Source organism: Amphiura filiformis, chromosome 7, assembly GCF_039555335.1.
Source record: "Amphiura filiformis chromosome 7, Afil_fr2py, whole genome shotgun sequence".
NCBI classification, from domain to species: Eukaryota; Metazoa; Echinodermata; class Ophiuroidea; order Amphilepidida; family Amphiuridae; genus Amphiura; species Amphiura filiformis.
In genome coordinates, this window is record NC_092634.1 from 59384627 (window position 1) to 59400740 (window position 16114).

Consider the following 16114-nt stretch of genomic DNA (forward strand, 5'->3'; position numbering starts at 1 on the left):
ATAATTTGAATTATCAGGATATTGGGTTATTTACTGGTTAAAACCAGTAAATGGTTTAGGGATGGTTTAAAACCACAGAATTAAAACCAGAGAACCAGGACTCAGCCACCATCTTGATACAGGCATGGAGCAAAAATTGGGGGTATTCGGTTTCCCTTCAGAATGCGCTCAAGGCATTCGTTTTCATGCAAGCGCGCCATGCATGATGGGCGCATTTGAGAGACGCACTTTATACGACCTGTACGCGAGTATCAAGACGCTTCAGATGAGACGCATAATTGTTTTCGTTCGTCTCCGCGCACTGTCGGCAAGGACCCGAATACCCCCAATTGTCTCCCCATAGCTGACGGCGCGATTGTATGTGGCGGTATAGGGAGTCCCGGTTCTCCTTCTCTAATTCTGTGTTTAAAACCCAATTGCCGGCATTCCTGGCAGAATCTGTGATTGGGTCTGGTTTCTATTGTTCGGCGCAATAAAACACGTTTAAGGTGGTACTACACCCCTTGATAAATTTGTGACTATTTTTGCATTTTTCTCAAAAAATAATAACTCACTGGTAACAAAAGTTATGTATATTATAGGGGCAAGGAATCCAGTTACTACACTGGAATTTCAGTGACTCAAGACAAGCGGTACGTTATTTATGATAAGAAAAGAAGTACCGCTAGAATGTACCTCATTTCTTAACATGTATAATGAACCAATTGTCTTGAATCACTGAAATTTCAGTGAAGTAATTGGATTCCTTGCCTATTATACATAACTTTTGTTACCAGTGTGTGGTTATTTTTTGAGAAAAATGCAAAATTACTCAAAATATTTATCATGGGGTGTAGCACCACCTTAAATGACCTGTTCTGCCAGTGCACTGGTGTTTCACAGGCGGCTGAGATTTGAAGCCAGGTAGAGGGGCTGGTGTTACATGATAGCTTGAATCTAACATGCCCTCATTTTACATAGAGCTTCATACTTACTTCATAGTCTTTTGCATTTTGTTGTGCTAAAAGAGACAGAGTTGATTCCAAGTCAGACACCTCATGAGGAAGAAGACGCACTACTATCTTTGGGCCTCTTGTCTGGAGAAAAAATGAAAATAATGCAAGAATGATGATGGTCATGGATTGGCAACAATGGGCTGTTCCATTTGAAATCCAACACTCCCCTTGTGGAAGATTTAGTTTTAAGTCTTCTACAGTGGGTGTATAGGTTTCAAATAGAATTGACAATTGGGTAAGAAAGAAAGAACAGTTTACCAACCCAAAGTGCTACAATTTAACAAGACAACAAATAAACACAAATCCCGACTGGCACACAACCCAACTTGAAAAAAAAAAAGCAAGGGAATGTGCGGCATGGACTATGAACCCACAACCTTCTGATCTCTAGACGGACACTCTATCCATTAGGCTACCAGCTCCCACTGATAAATGGTGGTTAAACTGGGTCTAAAGTAAGCAATTGGGTAACTTATATTAGAAATACTATATAAATATTGTATGATTATGTATTAAATTTAGTAAATATCAAGAATCTAGGCCAAAATCTATATTTTTTCACGTCCGCATGCTTATGAAACTCATATCTGCAATTTTCACTCAATCGTTCATGGTGGTCATTGTTGTTGTTATAGTTATTGCTGTTAGGTCAATAGGTGGCACACTAACATGTCCCAGACGTGTGTTCTCTTGTAAGTATATTAGACAGGCACTCAGCCTGGGCTGGTGACAACCTTGGCCCAATGCTCACTCACAGTACTTTGTGGATCATCTGAAGTGGTGAAATGCAAGATTTGAAATCCACACTCCCCTTGATAATTCAGCTATTAAAGTCTTCCACAGCGGGTGTATGAGTTTCAAATGGAATAGATGGGTAACATACTTTTGAAATACTCACTCTTGTTGTGGAAGAGAGGTAAATCAATACAGAGCAAGCATGTGCTTCAAAATAAGGGAGTGTTCATTAACACTATGGTGGGGGGGGGGCTGGTTTTCTTTTTTTGTTCAAAAATGTTATGACCCCATATACATGTAGTTGTGGAGTGTGGACCATTGGCTGTATTCCTTGCAATGTTTGGTAGTCTAGTCAGCATGGATTCAAGACGAGGGTCTACCTACCTTTGTAATGAGATAGTGGCACTTGAATGCCAGATGACATAGTTGTGGATCATTGGCTGTATTCCTTGCAATGTTTAGTAGTCTAGTCAGCATGGCTTCAAGATGAGGGTCTACCTACCTTTGTAATGAGATAGAGGCACTTGAATGCCAGATGACATAGTTGTGGATCATTGGCTGTATTCCTTGCAATGTTTAGTAGTCTAGTCAGCATGGATTCAAGATGAGGGTCTACCTACCTTTGTAATGAGATAGAGGCACTTGAATGCCAGATGACATAGTTGTGGGTCATTGGCTGTATTCCTTGCAATGTTTAGTAGTCTAGTCAGCATGTATTCAAGACGAGGGTCTACCTACCTTTGTAATGAGATAGAGGCACTTGAATGCCAGATGACATAGTTGTGGGTCATTGGCTGTATTCCTTGCAATGTTTAGTAGTCTAGTCAGCATGGCTTCAAGATGAGGGTCTACCTACCTTTGTAATGAGATAGAGGCACTTGAATGCCAGATGACATAGTTGTGGATCATTGGCTGTATTCCTTGCAATGTTTAGTAGTCTACTCAGCATGGCTTCAAGATGAGGGTCTACCTACCTTTGTAATGAGATAGAGACACTTGAATGCCAGATGACATAGTTGTGGGTCATTGGCTGTATTCCTTGCAATGTTTAGTAGTCTAGTCAGCATGGCTTCAAGATGAGGGTCTACCTACCTTTGTAATGAGATAGAGGCACTTGAATGCCAGATGACATAGTTGTGGATCATTGGCTGTATTCCTTGCAATGTTTAGTAGTCTAGTCAGCATAGATTCAATATGAGGGTCTACCTACCTTTGTAATGAGATAGAGGCACTTGAATGCCAGATGACATAGTTGTGGATCATTGGCTGTATTCCTTGCAATGTTTAGTAGTCTAGTCAGCATAGATTCAAGATGAGGGTCTACCTACCTTTGTAATGAGATAGAGGCACTTGAACGCCAGATGACATAGTTGTGAATCATTGGCTGTATTCCTTGCAATGTTTAGTAGTCTAGTCAGCATGGATTCAAGATGAGGGTCTACCTACCTTTGTAATGAGATAGAGGCACTTGAATGCCAGATGACATAGTTGTGGATCATTGGCTGTATTCCTTGCAATTATTAGTAGTCTAGTCAGCATAGATTCAAGATGAGGGTCTACCTACCTTTGTAATGAGATAGAGGCACTTGAATGCCAGATGACATAGTTGTGGATCATTGGCTGTATTCCTTGCAATGTTTAGTAGTCTAGTCAGCATGGATTCAAGATGAGGGTCTACCTACCTTTGTAATGAGATAGAGGCACTTGAATGCCAGATGACATAGTTGTGGATCATTGGCTGTATTCCTTGCAATGTTTAGTAGTCTAGTCAGCATGGCTTCAAGATGAGGGTCTACCTACCTTTGTAATGAGATAGAGGCACTTGAATGCCAGATGACATAGTTGTGGATCATTGGCTGTATTCCTTGCAATGTTTAGTAGTCTAGTCAGCATGGATTCAAGATGAGGGTCTACCTACCTTTGTAATGAGATAGAGGCACTTGAATGCCAGATGACATAGTTGTGGATCATTGGCTGTATTCCTTGCAATGTTTAGTAGTCTAGTCAGCATGGCTTCAAGATGAGGGTCTACCTACCTTTGTAATGAGATAGAGGCACTTGAATGCCAGATGACATAGTTGTGGATCATTGGCTGTATTCCTTGCAATGTTTAGTAGTCTAGTCAGCATGTATTCAAGATGAGGGTCTACCTACCTTTGTAATGAGATAGGGGCACTTGAATGCCAGATGACATAGTTGTGGATCATTGGCTGTATTCCTTGCAATGTTTAGTAGTCTAGTCAGCATAGATTCAAGGTGAGGGTCTACCTACCTTTGTAATGAGATAGAGGCACTTGAATGCCACATGACATAGTTGTGGATCATTGGCTGTATTCCTTGCAATGTTTAGTAGTCTAGTCAGCATGGCTTCAAGATGAGGGTCTACCTACCTTTGTAATGAGATAGAGGCACTTGAATGCCAGATGACATAGTTGTGGGTCATTGGCTGTATTCCTTGCAATGTTTAGTAGTCTAGTCAGCATGGATTCAAGATGAGGGTCTACCTACCTTTGTAATGAGATAGAGGCACTTGAATGCCAGATGACATAGTTGTGGATCATTGGCTGCATTCCTTGCAATGTTTAGTAGTCTAGTCAGCATGGATTCAAGATGAGGGTCTACCTACCTTTGTAATGAGATAGAGGCACTTGAATGCCAGATGACATAGTTGTGGATCATTGGCTGTATTCCTTGCAATGTTTAGTAGTCTAGTCAGCATGGATTCAAGATGAGGGTCTACCTACCTTTGTAATGAGATAGAGGCACTTGAATGCCAGATGACATAGTTGTGGGTCATTGGCTGTATTCCTTGCAATGTTTAGTCGTCTAGTCAGCATAGATTCAAGATGAGGGTCTACCTACCTTTGTAATGAGATAGAGGCACTTGAATGCCAGATGACATAGTTGTGGATCATTGGCTGTATTCCTTGCAATGTTTAGTAGTCTAGTCAGCATGGCTTCAAGATGAGGGTCTACCTACCTTTGTAATGAGATAGAGGCACTTGAATGCCAGATGACATAGTTGTGGATCATTGGCTGTATTCCTTGCAATGTTTAGTCGTCTAGTCAGCATAGATTCAAGATGAGGGTTTACCTACCTTTGTAATGAGATAGAGGCACTTGAATGCCAGATGACATAGTTGTGGATCATTGGCTGTATTCCTTGCAATGTTTAGTAGTCTAGTCAGCATAGATTCAAGGTGAGGGTCTACCTACCTTTGTAATGAGACAGAGGCACTTGAATGCCAGATGACATAGTTGTGGATCATTGGCTGTATTCCTTGCAATGTTTAGTAGTCTAGTCAGCATGGATTCAAGATGAGGGTCTACCTACCTTTGTAATGAGATAGAGGCACTTGAATGCCAGATGACATAGTTGTGGGTCATTGGCTGTATTCCTTGCAATGTTTAGTAGTCTAGTAAGCATGGATTCAAGATGAGGGTCTACCTACCTTTGTAATGAGATAGAGGCACTTGAATGCCAGATGACATAGTTGTGGATCATTGGCTGTATTCCTTGCAATGTTTAGTAGTCTAGTCAGCATGGATTCAAGATGAGGGTCTACTTACCTTTGTAATGAGATAGAGGCACTTGAATGCCAGATGACATAGTTGTGGATCATTGGCTGTATTCCTGGCAATGTTTAGTAGTCTAGTAAGCATGGATTCAAGATGAGGGTCTACCTACCTTTGTAATGAGACAGAGGCACTTGAATGCCAGATGACATAGTTGTGAATCATTGGCTGTATTCCTTGCAATGTTTAGTAGTCTAGTCAGCATAGATTCAAGATGAGGGTCTACCTACCTTTGTAATGAGATAGAGGCACTTGAATGCCAGATGACATAGTTGTGGGTCATTGGCTGTATTCCTTGCAATGTTTAGTAGTCTAGTAAGCATGGATTCAAGATGAGGGTCTACCTACCTTTGTAATGAGATAGAGGCACTTGAACGCCAGATGACATAGTTGTGGGTCATTGGCTGTATTCCTTGCAATGTTTAGTAGTCTAGTCAGCATGGATTCAAGATGAGGGTCCATCAGATGAGGCTGTTCTTGATATTCATCCACAATCACTGCAAGAGAGAAGATTTCAAGTCATAAATAATAAGAGGCTGTACTTTTATGAGTCCTGGAGGAGAGTAAAATTGCAGGGGACCAACAATTTTAGGAAATTTGTTTCAAAAAGGCACGTTGGAAGGAGAGGAGTAAATCAGTTCAAGTAATTTTTGACACACCTTCATGGGGCACCATTTATATCAAACGCTCTATAAAGGCTTAGGAAAACAGTACAAAAACAGTCAAATATATGCAAACATTTGGCATGTGCAACAGGGGGGAAGCTTACTGAGCAAGCAATTTTTGGCACGCCATTTGGAAATTTTACCGGAGGTGGGGATAATTAATTTATTTCCCAGTCTCTAGCTATAGAAGATTATACCATAAAGTTGATGCTGGGCAGGCTTCCCGTTAGTGTGCGTCATTAAGCGTCCAGACGCCAGCGTATTTTACAAATTTGGACGCAAGTTCACATGGCTAATCAAATATTTTGCGTCCATGTCACATGCATGTGGACGCAGACAAAACTTTAATCATTAATTGATGATAAAAATAAGAAATTTTTATTCTTTTATATTTTTAAGATAATAAAAGCCCCAAATTTTTGACCCACCTGCTAAGAATTCAAGTAAATTCTGCAATATTTGTAAATGCAACATCAGGAAATCGTGCACTTTTTGCATGCTTTCCGCCGGTAACGATCGCTGTTTGATGGGGAAGTCCCGATTAATTTGTTTACAAACAAGCATGCTGGACTGACGACGTGCCGCTAACGTGCGGTTAATGTTTACTTTTAAAATTAAAATTATTTATCACAACCTGACAATATTCTGTTTTTAATGTTTTAAGTTTATTTTCTCATAAATAATCTACGTTTCCTATTCGTATTATCGTTATGATGAATAAAAGCAATTTTAAAGACAAAATCTAAATGATAACCTTTTTTTTGTATTATTTGTGGCAGCGCGTGTTTTAGCTTTATTATAGCATCAACAACACATTAATTTTAAAAAAGAAATGCGGAAGTAAAAGTACAAAAATTTGCTGAAGATTGACAGACTTTGCGCATGTTTTTGCAGCTGTTTCTGACCATGTTTCTGACCAAAACTGACACAGAAATGAGAAAATTATCATAGCGAATGGAGATGGAATATCACAGCGAAAATGCACTTTTATTTTATTTTAACAATCAACATTTGATGAGGTGTAGACCGGGTAATGTGTATCGTGAATTTCAGATGGACCTTTAAAAATCTGTCTGGACGCAAGTTTTGCAACCTTGTCAGCAAACTTGCGTCACTACGGACGCACATTTTTAAAACCGTAACGGGAACCCTGATGCTGGGTTAATATTTCTGACAAACAATCATCATATTGATTCGAGGTCATGCTGCCTCGATATTGCTCATACTGCCTCAAGGTAATATGTACCTCGAGGCAGCAAAGTTAAATCAAATTTTGTAGTTTTCTCAGAAACTGCACATTTTGCAGGAATTTGTTATGCTACATGTGGACTTTGGATTCCTTGTGTCATTTCCTTTCTGGAAATGCATATTTTATACTTATCATCATTACGTTTAGAGATAAAAAAAAAATATCTAAATTATTGCCTCGAATACAGATGATAAACAGTTGGGATGTTTATATGAAATTTTACTGCAAAAATCCACGACAGAAGTTATTGTCACTTTTGTACAAATTTGAGATAGGGTAGTGTCAATAACAGAAATACATGTACCATCCCGATAAATGACACATTTTTTAATTTTCAAATTCAAGTTGCCAAATGTGAACTACATTGTCGTAGTAAGTGTTAAATTTTTTTTCCATTTTTTTTTAATATTTTGTTATTTTTTTGTAATTTATTTCAGTATAACCTTCCTGAACTGACTTTAAATTTTTTTGTATTTTTTTTTTTTATATTATAATTTATTTCAGCATATATATTCGAAAACAAATTGACAAATAAAAGGGGTGTAGAACCCCTTGACCGACTTTTTTAATTTTTATTGCAGTTTTTAAAAAAAATCTGGTTTTTTTTTTCATAGTAAGGCCACACAAAATTAATTATTTGTTTCGTATCAACCGCCCGCCTGGGTTTTGGGCCCCTGCATTGATTTAGTTTTATTTTTTCCAAAAGTACGATAAAATACTGAAAAATACGAAAACAAACAAAAATCCTGTCTAGCCTACGGTTATAGCTAGCCCAAGTTGAGTGTCGGCTAATTTTACTATCCAATTAGAGGGCTGGCTCGGGGCACAATCTTTTTAGCGAACACAAGAGATCAGGGAATAGGCTAGGGGGTATACCCCCAAAATGACAACATTAAACCGCAGGGACACATATGTCCCCCCAGCACTGGTGTGGCGCCCATGGCTAAGGATACATAATGGCGCCTACCCCCAATTCTCAAAACAAGTGCGCAAATTTGCACAAATATGGGCAATCATGCCTTAAATTTGGTTATAATGAAGTTGAATATATCGGTCTTAAATTGATCCTTCAAATGATTTTGTGCTGAAATGCGCACAAAGCGACTTTCATCGCTGGAGGGGATGCAGAATCGACGCTGATCATGAATTGGTTAATTCGGCGCCCCCTAACCCAGGGCACGTGCCCTCCTCTCTCTGCCCTCGCTACGCTACTGGTGTACATTGTAGGACCTATTTTCTTAGTTACCGTACCAGACTATGCTCAGCTGAGACTATGCTCACTATTTCACAGGGCGCAAGAAAGACGAATCTCGAATGTCCAGTGACCGTAGCGTGCCATCCGAATTTTTCGGGTGGGGCGGTTAGTGGACTTTCGCAGTTAATCTATTTTGAGCAATCACAGTCTTGAGTATATAGTTGCTAACTAAGAAAAAACAGGTCCTACTCGTCGGACTATGTGTGCATGATGCAGAGCTAATCAATTTTGGTATTGAAACATGAAATTTATTTCATGTTTCAATGAACTTCATGTTAATAAAAAAATGTTTTCATCTTCTCCAATGTCTATACTTTTGAAGTTTCGTCACTAGCTGTAGTGACGTAGCTAGGGGTTGTGGCGCCCAGAGGAAAGAATACACAATACCAGTGGTGCGGGCGTGCTGAAATGTGCATATAATAAAAAAATGCGCGTGAAGCGTGCAAAAATTTTGTGTTCAAGGCATGGTGGGTAAAGGTTTCCACTTCCTTCCTATAACAAAGTATTATCTTGTCGAAAGGGTATCCAGGTCTGATGGGTGCCCCCTTAGCCCAGGTGCCCGGGGGCGCGGCCCCTCAGAGCCCATAGGAGTTACACCACTGCTATAGCTAAGACAGCAAGTGCTACATGTACATGTAGTACTGGATACAGCTCAGTCAAGAAGAAGCAACCAGCCAGTAAGGTTGCGAAACATCACTACTAATTATGAGTACCTTGATTTGCTAAGAGAACTCTAGTAATAATGCACAAGCTGTTTTTTACCAAATTTTACAAAAATGTCACCGATCCTACGAACACAATTCATCAGTTCTGTGCACTTGCGCGAGCAGCCTAGCCAATAATTTGCTCACCGATAGCTTCACATTCTAGGCTAGAGACCTTTGCATTCAAAATCTAGTCGGATTCTCTGAAGCATGACACCGTGTAAAGCAATGGAAGTTCAGAAGTAAACACAGCCGATCACGACTGGACTCGCGTGCCAGTCTTGTGTACGCCGTTTGTACACAGAGACTGGCTTATGTCATTTTGTGTGTCAATGGGATTTACACACTTAATGTTTTGCGCAGCTCAAACGTTTCAACAATTTTTTTTTGCAATTCAGTCAATTTATATGAAATTGGTACTCACATATTGTAACAGGACCGAGCTTGCCCCTAATACTTTTGTAAACGACTGATGGAGAAGACTAGCCTTCTAAACATACAAGTGGTAGCGTAGTATCAAAGACTAGAATTCTCCCCAAGACATGTTGAATCAGTGATGCATGAAAGGAGAAGTAACAGGTAAAAATGAGACTTGACAATTCTGTTTTATATTTGCTTCTTTTGTTATATCTTGTATTGTTATTTTGCTTTCATATTTGTCTTATCACCTCACAATTCATAAATACAAGTAAACACTGGTAAATACACAATCTCTGTTGTTGATCATGACGATATTTCCTTATTTATCTCTTTTAAATCCAAATAAATTACCAATAAATGCTGCCGAAAAGTATATAGGCCTTACTCTCTGCTTGAATAATCAAGAAGCATAAAAATACAATTTAATCAACAGAATCTCTCATCACATGACATAGTCATAGGCTAGGCCAAGGCCTAGTAGGCCTACTACAGAGTATCCATGCCTGTACACCAAATACGAGCTTGCCATGCAACAATGAATGCACATAAATACAGTGCATAATTTTCCATTGGACAAGTCACTTGCACAAATTAGGCATAGGCGCTAGGCCAAATCACCGGAGTGCATAACACCCTGGTGTCGCCACTATTGTGGTAGCCAAGCTGCCCCTAGCTCAATCTGAGCTCCAGAGTAGGGCGTCTTTGCTTTGGTTGGCAGTGCTTACCCTGTGGTTTCCCTTTCAGGGTTCGTGGGTGGACTAATTGTCCACCAAGCAATCTGATTAATTCGCGTGCACGGCCTTTATATACTCTCCTGAACGCGTTCATGGAACCTTTTGGCGGCTGCGTTCAAAGCGTAAGCTCCGTTACTTTTGATATCGCGCAGTCACTCCACGTCAGGCGCTCACTTTCAAAAAGATTTTGAACATGACGAAATTTAATAACTAGAACTGCTAGTGTTTTTAAATCAGGAATCAAACTGATGACCCCTTTTGACCATGTAAAACGTGAAAATACTCAAAATTATCTTAAAATTCTACATCCTTAAACAATTACATCTTAAATAATCCAAAGTTTGATCAACAAAAGTCGTTTTAAGGAAATTTACAATTTTAGGAAAAACTTGTTTTCGTTCAGACGATTGCTGGCGGGGAATTTCAAAATGACAAATCTAAAATTCTTTGCAACAACACATGAAAAACCTGAATTTTGTCCTCAATATTTACTCGTAGACGGTATGTAATACCTTATTTTGTTCCTGACAAAATTATTTACACACTATTATAAGATCTCTGTACAACTTCTAGCAGAATAGTGAAATTTTGAAACCAAATTTGCACGTACGACATGACAAATTTCTCTGCCGTATTTTCAACACACGGCAAAAACTGACGATCGACAGGTAAACAAATTCAAATATTTACAAAAATATACCTTGTGCAGAGCCATGCAATCATTTTTAAATGCATAATAACAATCACAAACTACCACGAACACGTGAGCATCGTGACTCTTCTCTAAATGTGAATTTGACAAAAGCTGAATTCGGCCATTGACAACACACGGGAGGTAAGCTTAAAAACAGGCCAAAAATCTGAAATCGCATTTTGGCTCTCCGTTTCAATATATATCTGATCTCCAAATCATCCTATTCAATGTATCCAAGTAAATTAAACTTGGAATTTCTGACACTTAAAAGATAATTTCCGAGCCATCGAACCCCTACATCTGACGAGCGTGTTCCGAGATGAAACAATGCAAGTCACGAAATCTCACAAGATGACCCACCTCTTTTACAGCCGGTTTCTGTCGTCAAGTCATGTTCGCGATACAGCCATGTTGCACTCTGGGGTCGAGACTAATCAAGTTCAAGTTCAAGTTCAGTACGGTTAAACCCCCCAGGTGGGGAAAATAAACCGGATTTCGGTGTGTGTGCTTTTTTTCTTTCACTATTTGTAAATTTCTTGTAGATGTGCTTTGAAAGCTATGGGGTCAGTTATTGCTATTGATGATTCTGGCAGTGAGTTCCATTCGGTGACAGCCCTTGGTAGAAAAGAGAATTTGTAGGTGTCCTTTGATGGTTGTGGTGGTATGAAGGCTTTGCTGTGATTATTCCTGGTGGAGCGTGTTACCGGGTGCAGTAGGGTTTGGACCGGGATGGCTAGGTGACCTTCGTAGGCTTTCTGGAACTGGCTGAGACGCGATATTTTCCGTCTGGTAGATAGAAGTGGCCACTCCAGATCCGTCATCATGTCGGTGACACTGCTCCGCCTGTCATAGATGTTTTTAACAAAGCGGGCAGCCCTGCGCTGAACAGCTTCAAGTTGGTATATTTGGTCCGCGATGTAAGGGTCCCAGACTGCAGCGCAGTACTCCATGGAAGGTCGCACCAATGATTTATAAGCCATGTTCTTGATATCTTCAGTGCATCCCCGTAGATTTCTTTTTATAAAACCCAGTGATCTGTTAGCTTTTGCAGCTACTTGACTAATGTGATTTTTCCATTTCATGTTGTTTGAGATATCTACACCAAGATATGTGTAGGGCTCTGGTTTTTTTAACATGTATCAAAAGTGTGAACTTAGAGGGTAAAAATGAAATTGACAGAAGACACTTAAAATCTGTCATTTCTCAAAGCAGATGACTTGAATTTTATGAAAATACAAAACTTGGAGCTTAATTCTATTCATTTGGTCTGTAAACTTTGTAGACCCTTTGGCCAAATGAGATTTGTTCATAAAAAAGCAACTTGTTGCCAAAGCCAGATATTGCTTACTCTAATGCTCATTAGTTACCAAATTAGTTGTCATAGGAAAATAATGAGTCCAAGTTACTATTGACCAAATATGGCCATTCTGCGATCACTTTTAGGTAACTTTTCAGGCATATGAAACTGAAAAATGGGCAAAATAGCAGGTTTGGTGGTCAAAAATATGCTCTAAATGTAATTAATTTCATCCACATATATTGCTAATCCATATGTGAACAAGGTAATGATAACCAAGTACTGACATATCAAAACAAGTTTGATAATGCCTTTATAGTAAAAATGTAACTCTAGATACTCGTGGGTTTCGGATGTTACATTATTTTGTTAACATTCATTATTTGCAGGTATCTGGCCCTATTTCTAAGCACATTATTAGTTCAAAAATGTAAATGATAATCACTGTCAGATGATTAAACCTATCACTTGAAAATCTAATCATCATTAAATGATATTTTCATCTTACTGAAGAATTTTATTAATTTAGATGTATATTCATGTACTGATATGGCATTTATTCATACATTGTTACCCACATCCTTATTGTAAATGTGCACTGGACATCATAATAAACCAAATTAATTAGCTCCCTGAAGCATTAAGTTGATAATACAAAGGGCTACACATTTCTTACAATCATAATCAGGCTTTCTTTTACGTCTTCCCAACTTAAGAGTGTTTCGGATGTTACATTACGTTAACATGCAATTGCAATCTAATTGAACTTATTGAGGGAAACATTTGTGACATTTCATTATTTTAGCATAAATATCAATCACTTTGAATCAGAAAACCTGTTGAAATTATTCAAATGATTCAAAATATGTACAAATCGTGTATAATTAAAGGCAGTGATTCGGATGTTACATGATGTTAACATTTTTACAAAGTTTGATGGTTGGAAGTTGAATTAACAAACATGAGATCATTGCATATACAACAGGTATGTTGCCATGATGGACACTCAGAAATTTTTTAATGCAAGGCACAATCATTTATCATTTGCACACATATAAAATATGCAAAAACTGATCGTATTAAAACAGCTCATAAGTCTGTGTTAACAAATAATTCCCATGAAACTTGTTCTGTTGTTAGAGTATTTTTCTTAGTGGTTAATTTGTTTCCATTGATAATTTATTGTTTTATTGGACATAATGAAGCTGTATGAAGCATAGTAAGTATTTCTCCTGCTTCGTTTCTGGTATATGTGCATAGTGATTCCAATATAGGCCTAACACATGCACATACTTATATATTTTATGTTAAAATGATCGCTTTTTTATGAAAATGCAGCTTTTTTCAATTTTGAAATAAATGATTATGACAAAATTGCTACTTAATTATTTTCAATAAGTTTTACATATCATCTAATGCTAAAATATTATAAAGTTTATTGAAATTACAACTTCATTTTGGACTTGTTAAAACAAAAAATGGGTAACATCCGAAACACATTTTAAATCAAAGTATTTTGCTAGTGTAATGGAGAAATATTCAGTGTAAGTTGCTTTTCAAATTTAAAATAAATTTCTTAGGACATGTGTATAATGTCAGTAATGAAATTAATTTGAAAGGAGTGAACCAAATTAATTATGTTGCTTTTTATCTTATGTGTTGTGCATAGAGACAATAGATATTGTAGAGCCAACAACTTGTAATTTTTTCCACTAGCAAGGTTTACAAAGGTGAAATGGAGTCAGCAATATTAGGAAAATGAGGATGTACACCATACTTACTAGAAATTCACATTCATTTAAGTGTATATTCTAAAATCTTCTTACAATGCCCTGTTATTGGCCTCACTTTCCGTTAACATTTTGCCTTGTAACATCCGAAACAAACTTGACATGTTAACGGTTTGTACACTCAAAGAACAAACCTGGGTATGGTAAAAAATATTCTACTACGGCCTTCCCATGATTTCCAATCCATTTGACCTTTTTATTTCCCCTCTAATTAAATTTCTTCAACAAAATGTCACTCTTTCTGTCTCGGATGTTACATTTGATTCGGATGTTACCATTGTTAACGGAAATGTTGTGTGGCCAACATTTTACATAAAGTCAAGAGGAAGTGAAATCATTTTTCATTTAGATACTTGTTGTCATGTCTACTTCAACTTAATAATGAAAATTCAAAGCTAGTATTGTTCTTCACATAATTATAAGACAATATGTATTCTTTCGGATGTTACAAAACTGTTAACGGAAAATGAGACCCATTTAAGTAATGCTTCACCATAATTTGAAAACATTCAACCGATACAAAATTTGCACTTGCAATTATTTATATTGCCCTGAGGCAAACATTTAAAGTATTTGTGTATGTTTTACATGATAAAACAACCACTTACACCATGTTAAAAATAGAGCAAGATTGTTAACGGAAAATGTAACGTCCAAACATAATTTTCAAGTGCTCAAAATTTTTTCATGTTAGAAATTATTTAGGTAAATCTTGGATTTCTTGGATCTTGTACTAACATGTGTTCATAAAATATTGAACAGAATACTCAGAGCTGATCTGGTTTTATTTTGTAAACAAAACAAATTAGTCACTTTTGTTAGGTTGACAAATTTCCGTTAACAATTGGACATTTGGTCTTGTCACAAGTAAAGAAAGAAAACTGGGACAAATTTTGTTAAGCTATGGGAGATTAGCCTAGGTCTACACTACATAAAAATATAAAAAGTTATCCGGAAATAGGTCATGTGTTTCTGCTGGGGTCTCCCAAAGTGTCATTTAGCCTTTTGATACATGTTAAAAAAACCAGAGCCGTACACCAAGATAATCAGTTACGTCGTTAACAACGAGTAAACAAAATGGCTGGGAAAACGGAGAAAATTGTTTCCTTAAAAAGTGTTTCATCGTGACGATCAGAAACCTCAAAAAACTTTTTTTGACCACGCTGGATATGCTAAAGAATAAAAGATATGTACATTGTAGGATATAAATTGGATGGTAAATAAGCCAAATATTGCAAGAAATCTACTCTGCAAAAAAATGACCGTCCATGCGAATGTAATATTGAAAACGTAAAATCCACACTAGATCTAGTTCCAGTAACTGTAAACTCGTCGTACCTAGTCTAGATCAGTAGATGTCATTATTTATGTTTATGATAAAGACTGAAGTCTTGCTGGCAGGACTACACTAGATCAGGACCATGCGACAGGCGATTGCAATTTGCATCAAAAATGTTGCTAAAATTACACTTCAGCGAAATTTTAGACTGTCCAAAATAGACAAATCTTGCTCAAAAGATACAGTTGACTCATCGATCACATGAAATCATGCACATGATGATTGAATTGAATGATGATTTCAATGATTGGTTTTTAAATTTTTTAACCTTACCTGTAAAACGTTCAACAGCAAGTTCTACAGCTATTTGATCTGTGTAGATATTCGCCAAGCTATCAGTTATCTCGCGAATTTCTTCTGCTTCAATAAATTCTTCTAAAATATGGCCTTTCTTAACAACATTCGTCTTATTTTCGATGACTTCAGTCACCGTGTCAGTGTCCATCTCTGTTCCCTTGGACGCGGCCATTTTGAAAAGTCAATATTTACTATTGAGGTCAAACATTTAGTTTTAATTAAAGTATTGTTTTTCACAATAAAAAATGCCAAAATATATATTCAATAATATAAAATAATTATGAAAAATATTAAATCATATTAAATAGTCGTTCATACTGTTGTGTTATAATTAAAAAGTGTCAAAAAATAAAATTACTTGAAT

At 37.7% G+C, this 16114-nt stretch overlaps 1 protein-coding gene across 2 annotated transcripts in view; it reads right to left on the minus strand.

Moving 5' to 3' along the window:
• Window positions 1-15912, minus strand: part of LOC140157406 (tubulin-specific chaperone D-like) — a 250318-nt gene extending 234406 nt beyond the window's left edge. The window contains exons 1-3 of one of the 2 annotated variants that reach the window (XM_072180591.1): window positions 15727-15912; window positions 5655-5803; window positions 975-1076 (exon numbers count right to left, since the gene is read on the minus strand). In XM_072180591.1, coding sequence (XP_072036692.1) covers window positions 975-1076; window positions 5655-5803; window positions 15727-15898 — 423 coding nt within the window. In that variant the 5' untranslated portion in view covers window positions 15899-15912. Of the gene's footprint in view, window positions 1-974; window positions 1077-2114; window positions 2220-5654; window positions 5804-15726 lie in introns of those variants that run through there. The other variant, XM_072180590.1, reaches the window with a different exon arrangement.
• Between the last annotated feature and the right edge of the window lie 202 nt (window positions 15913-16114).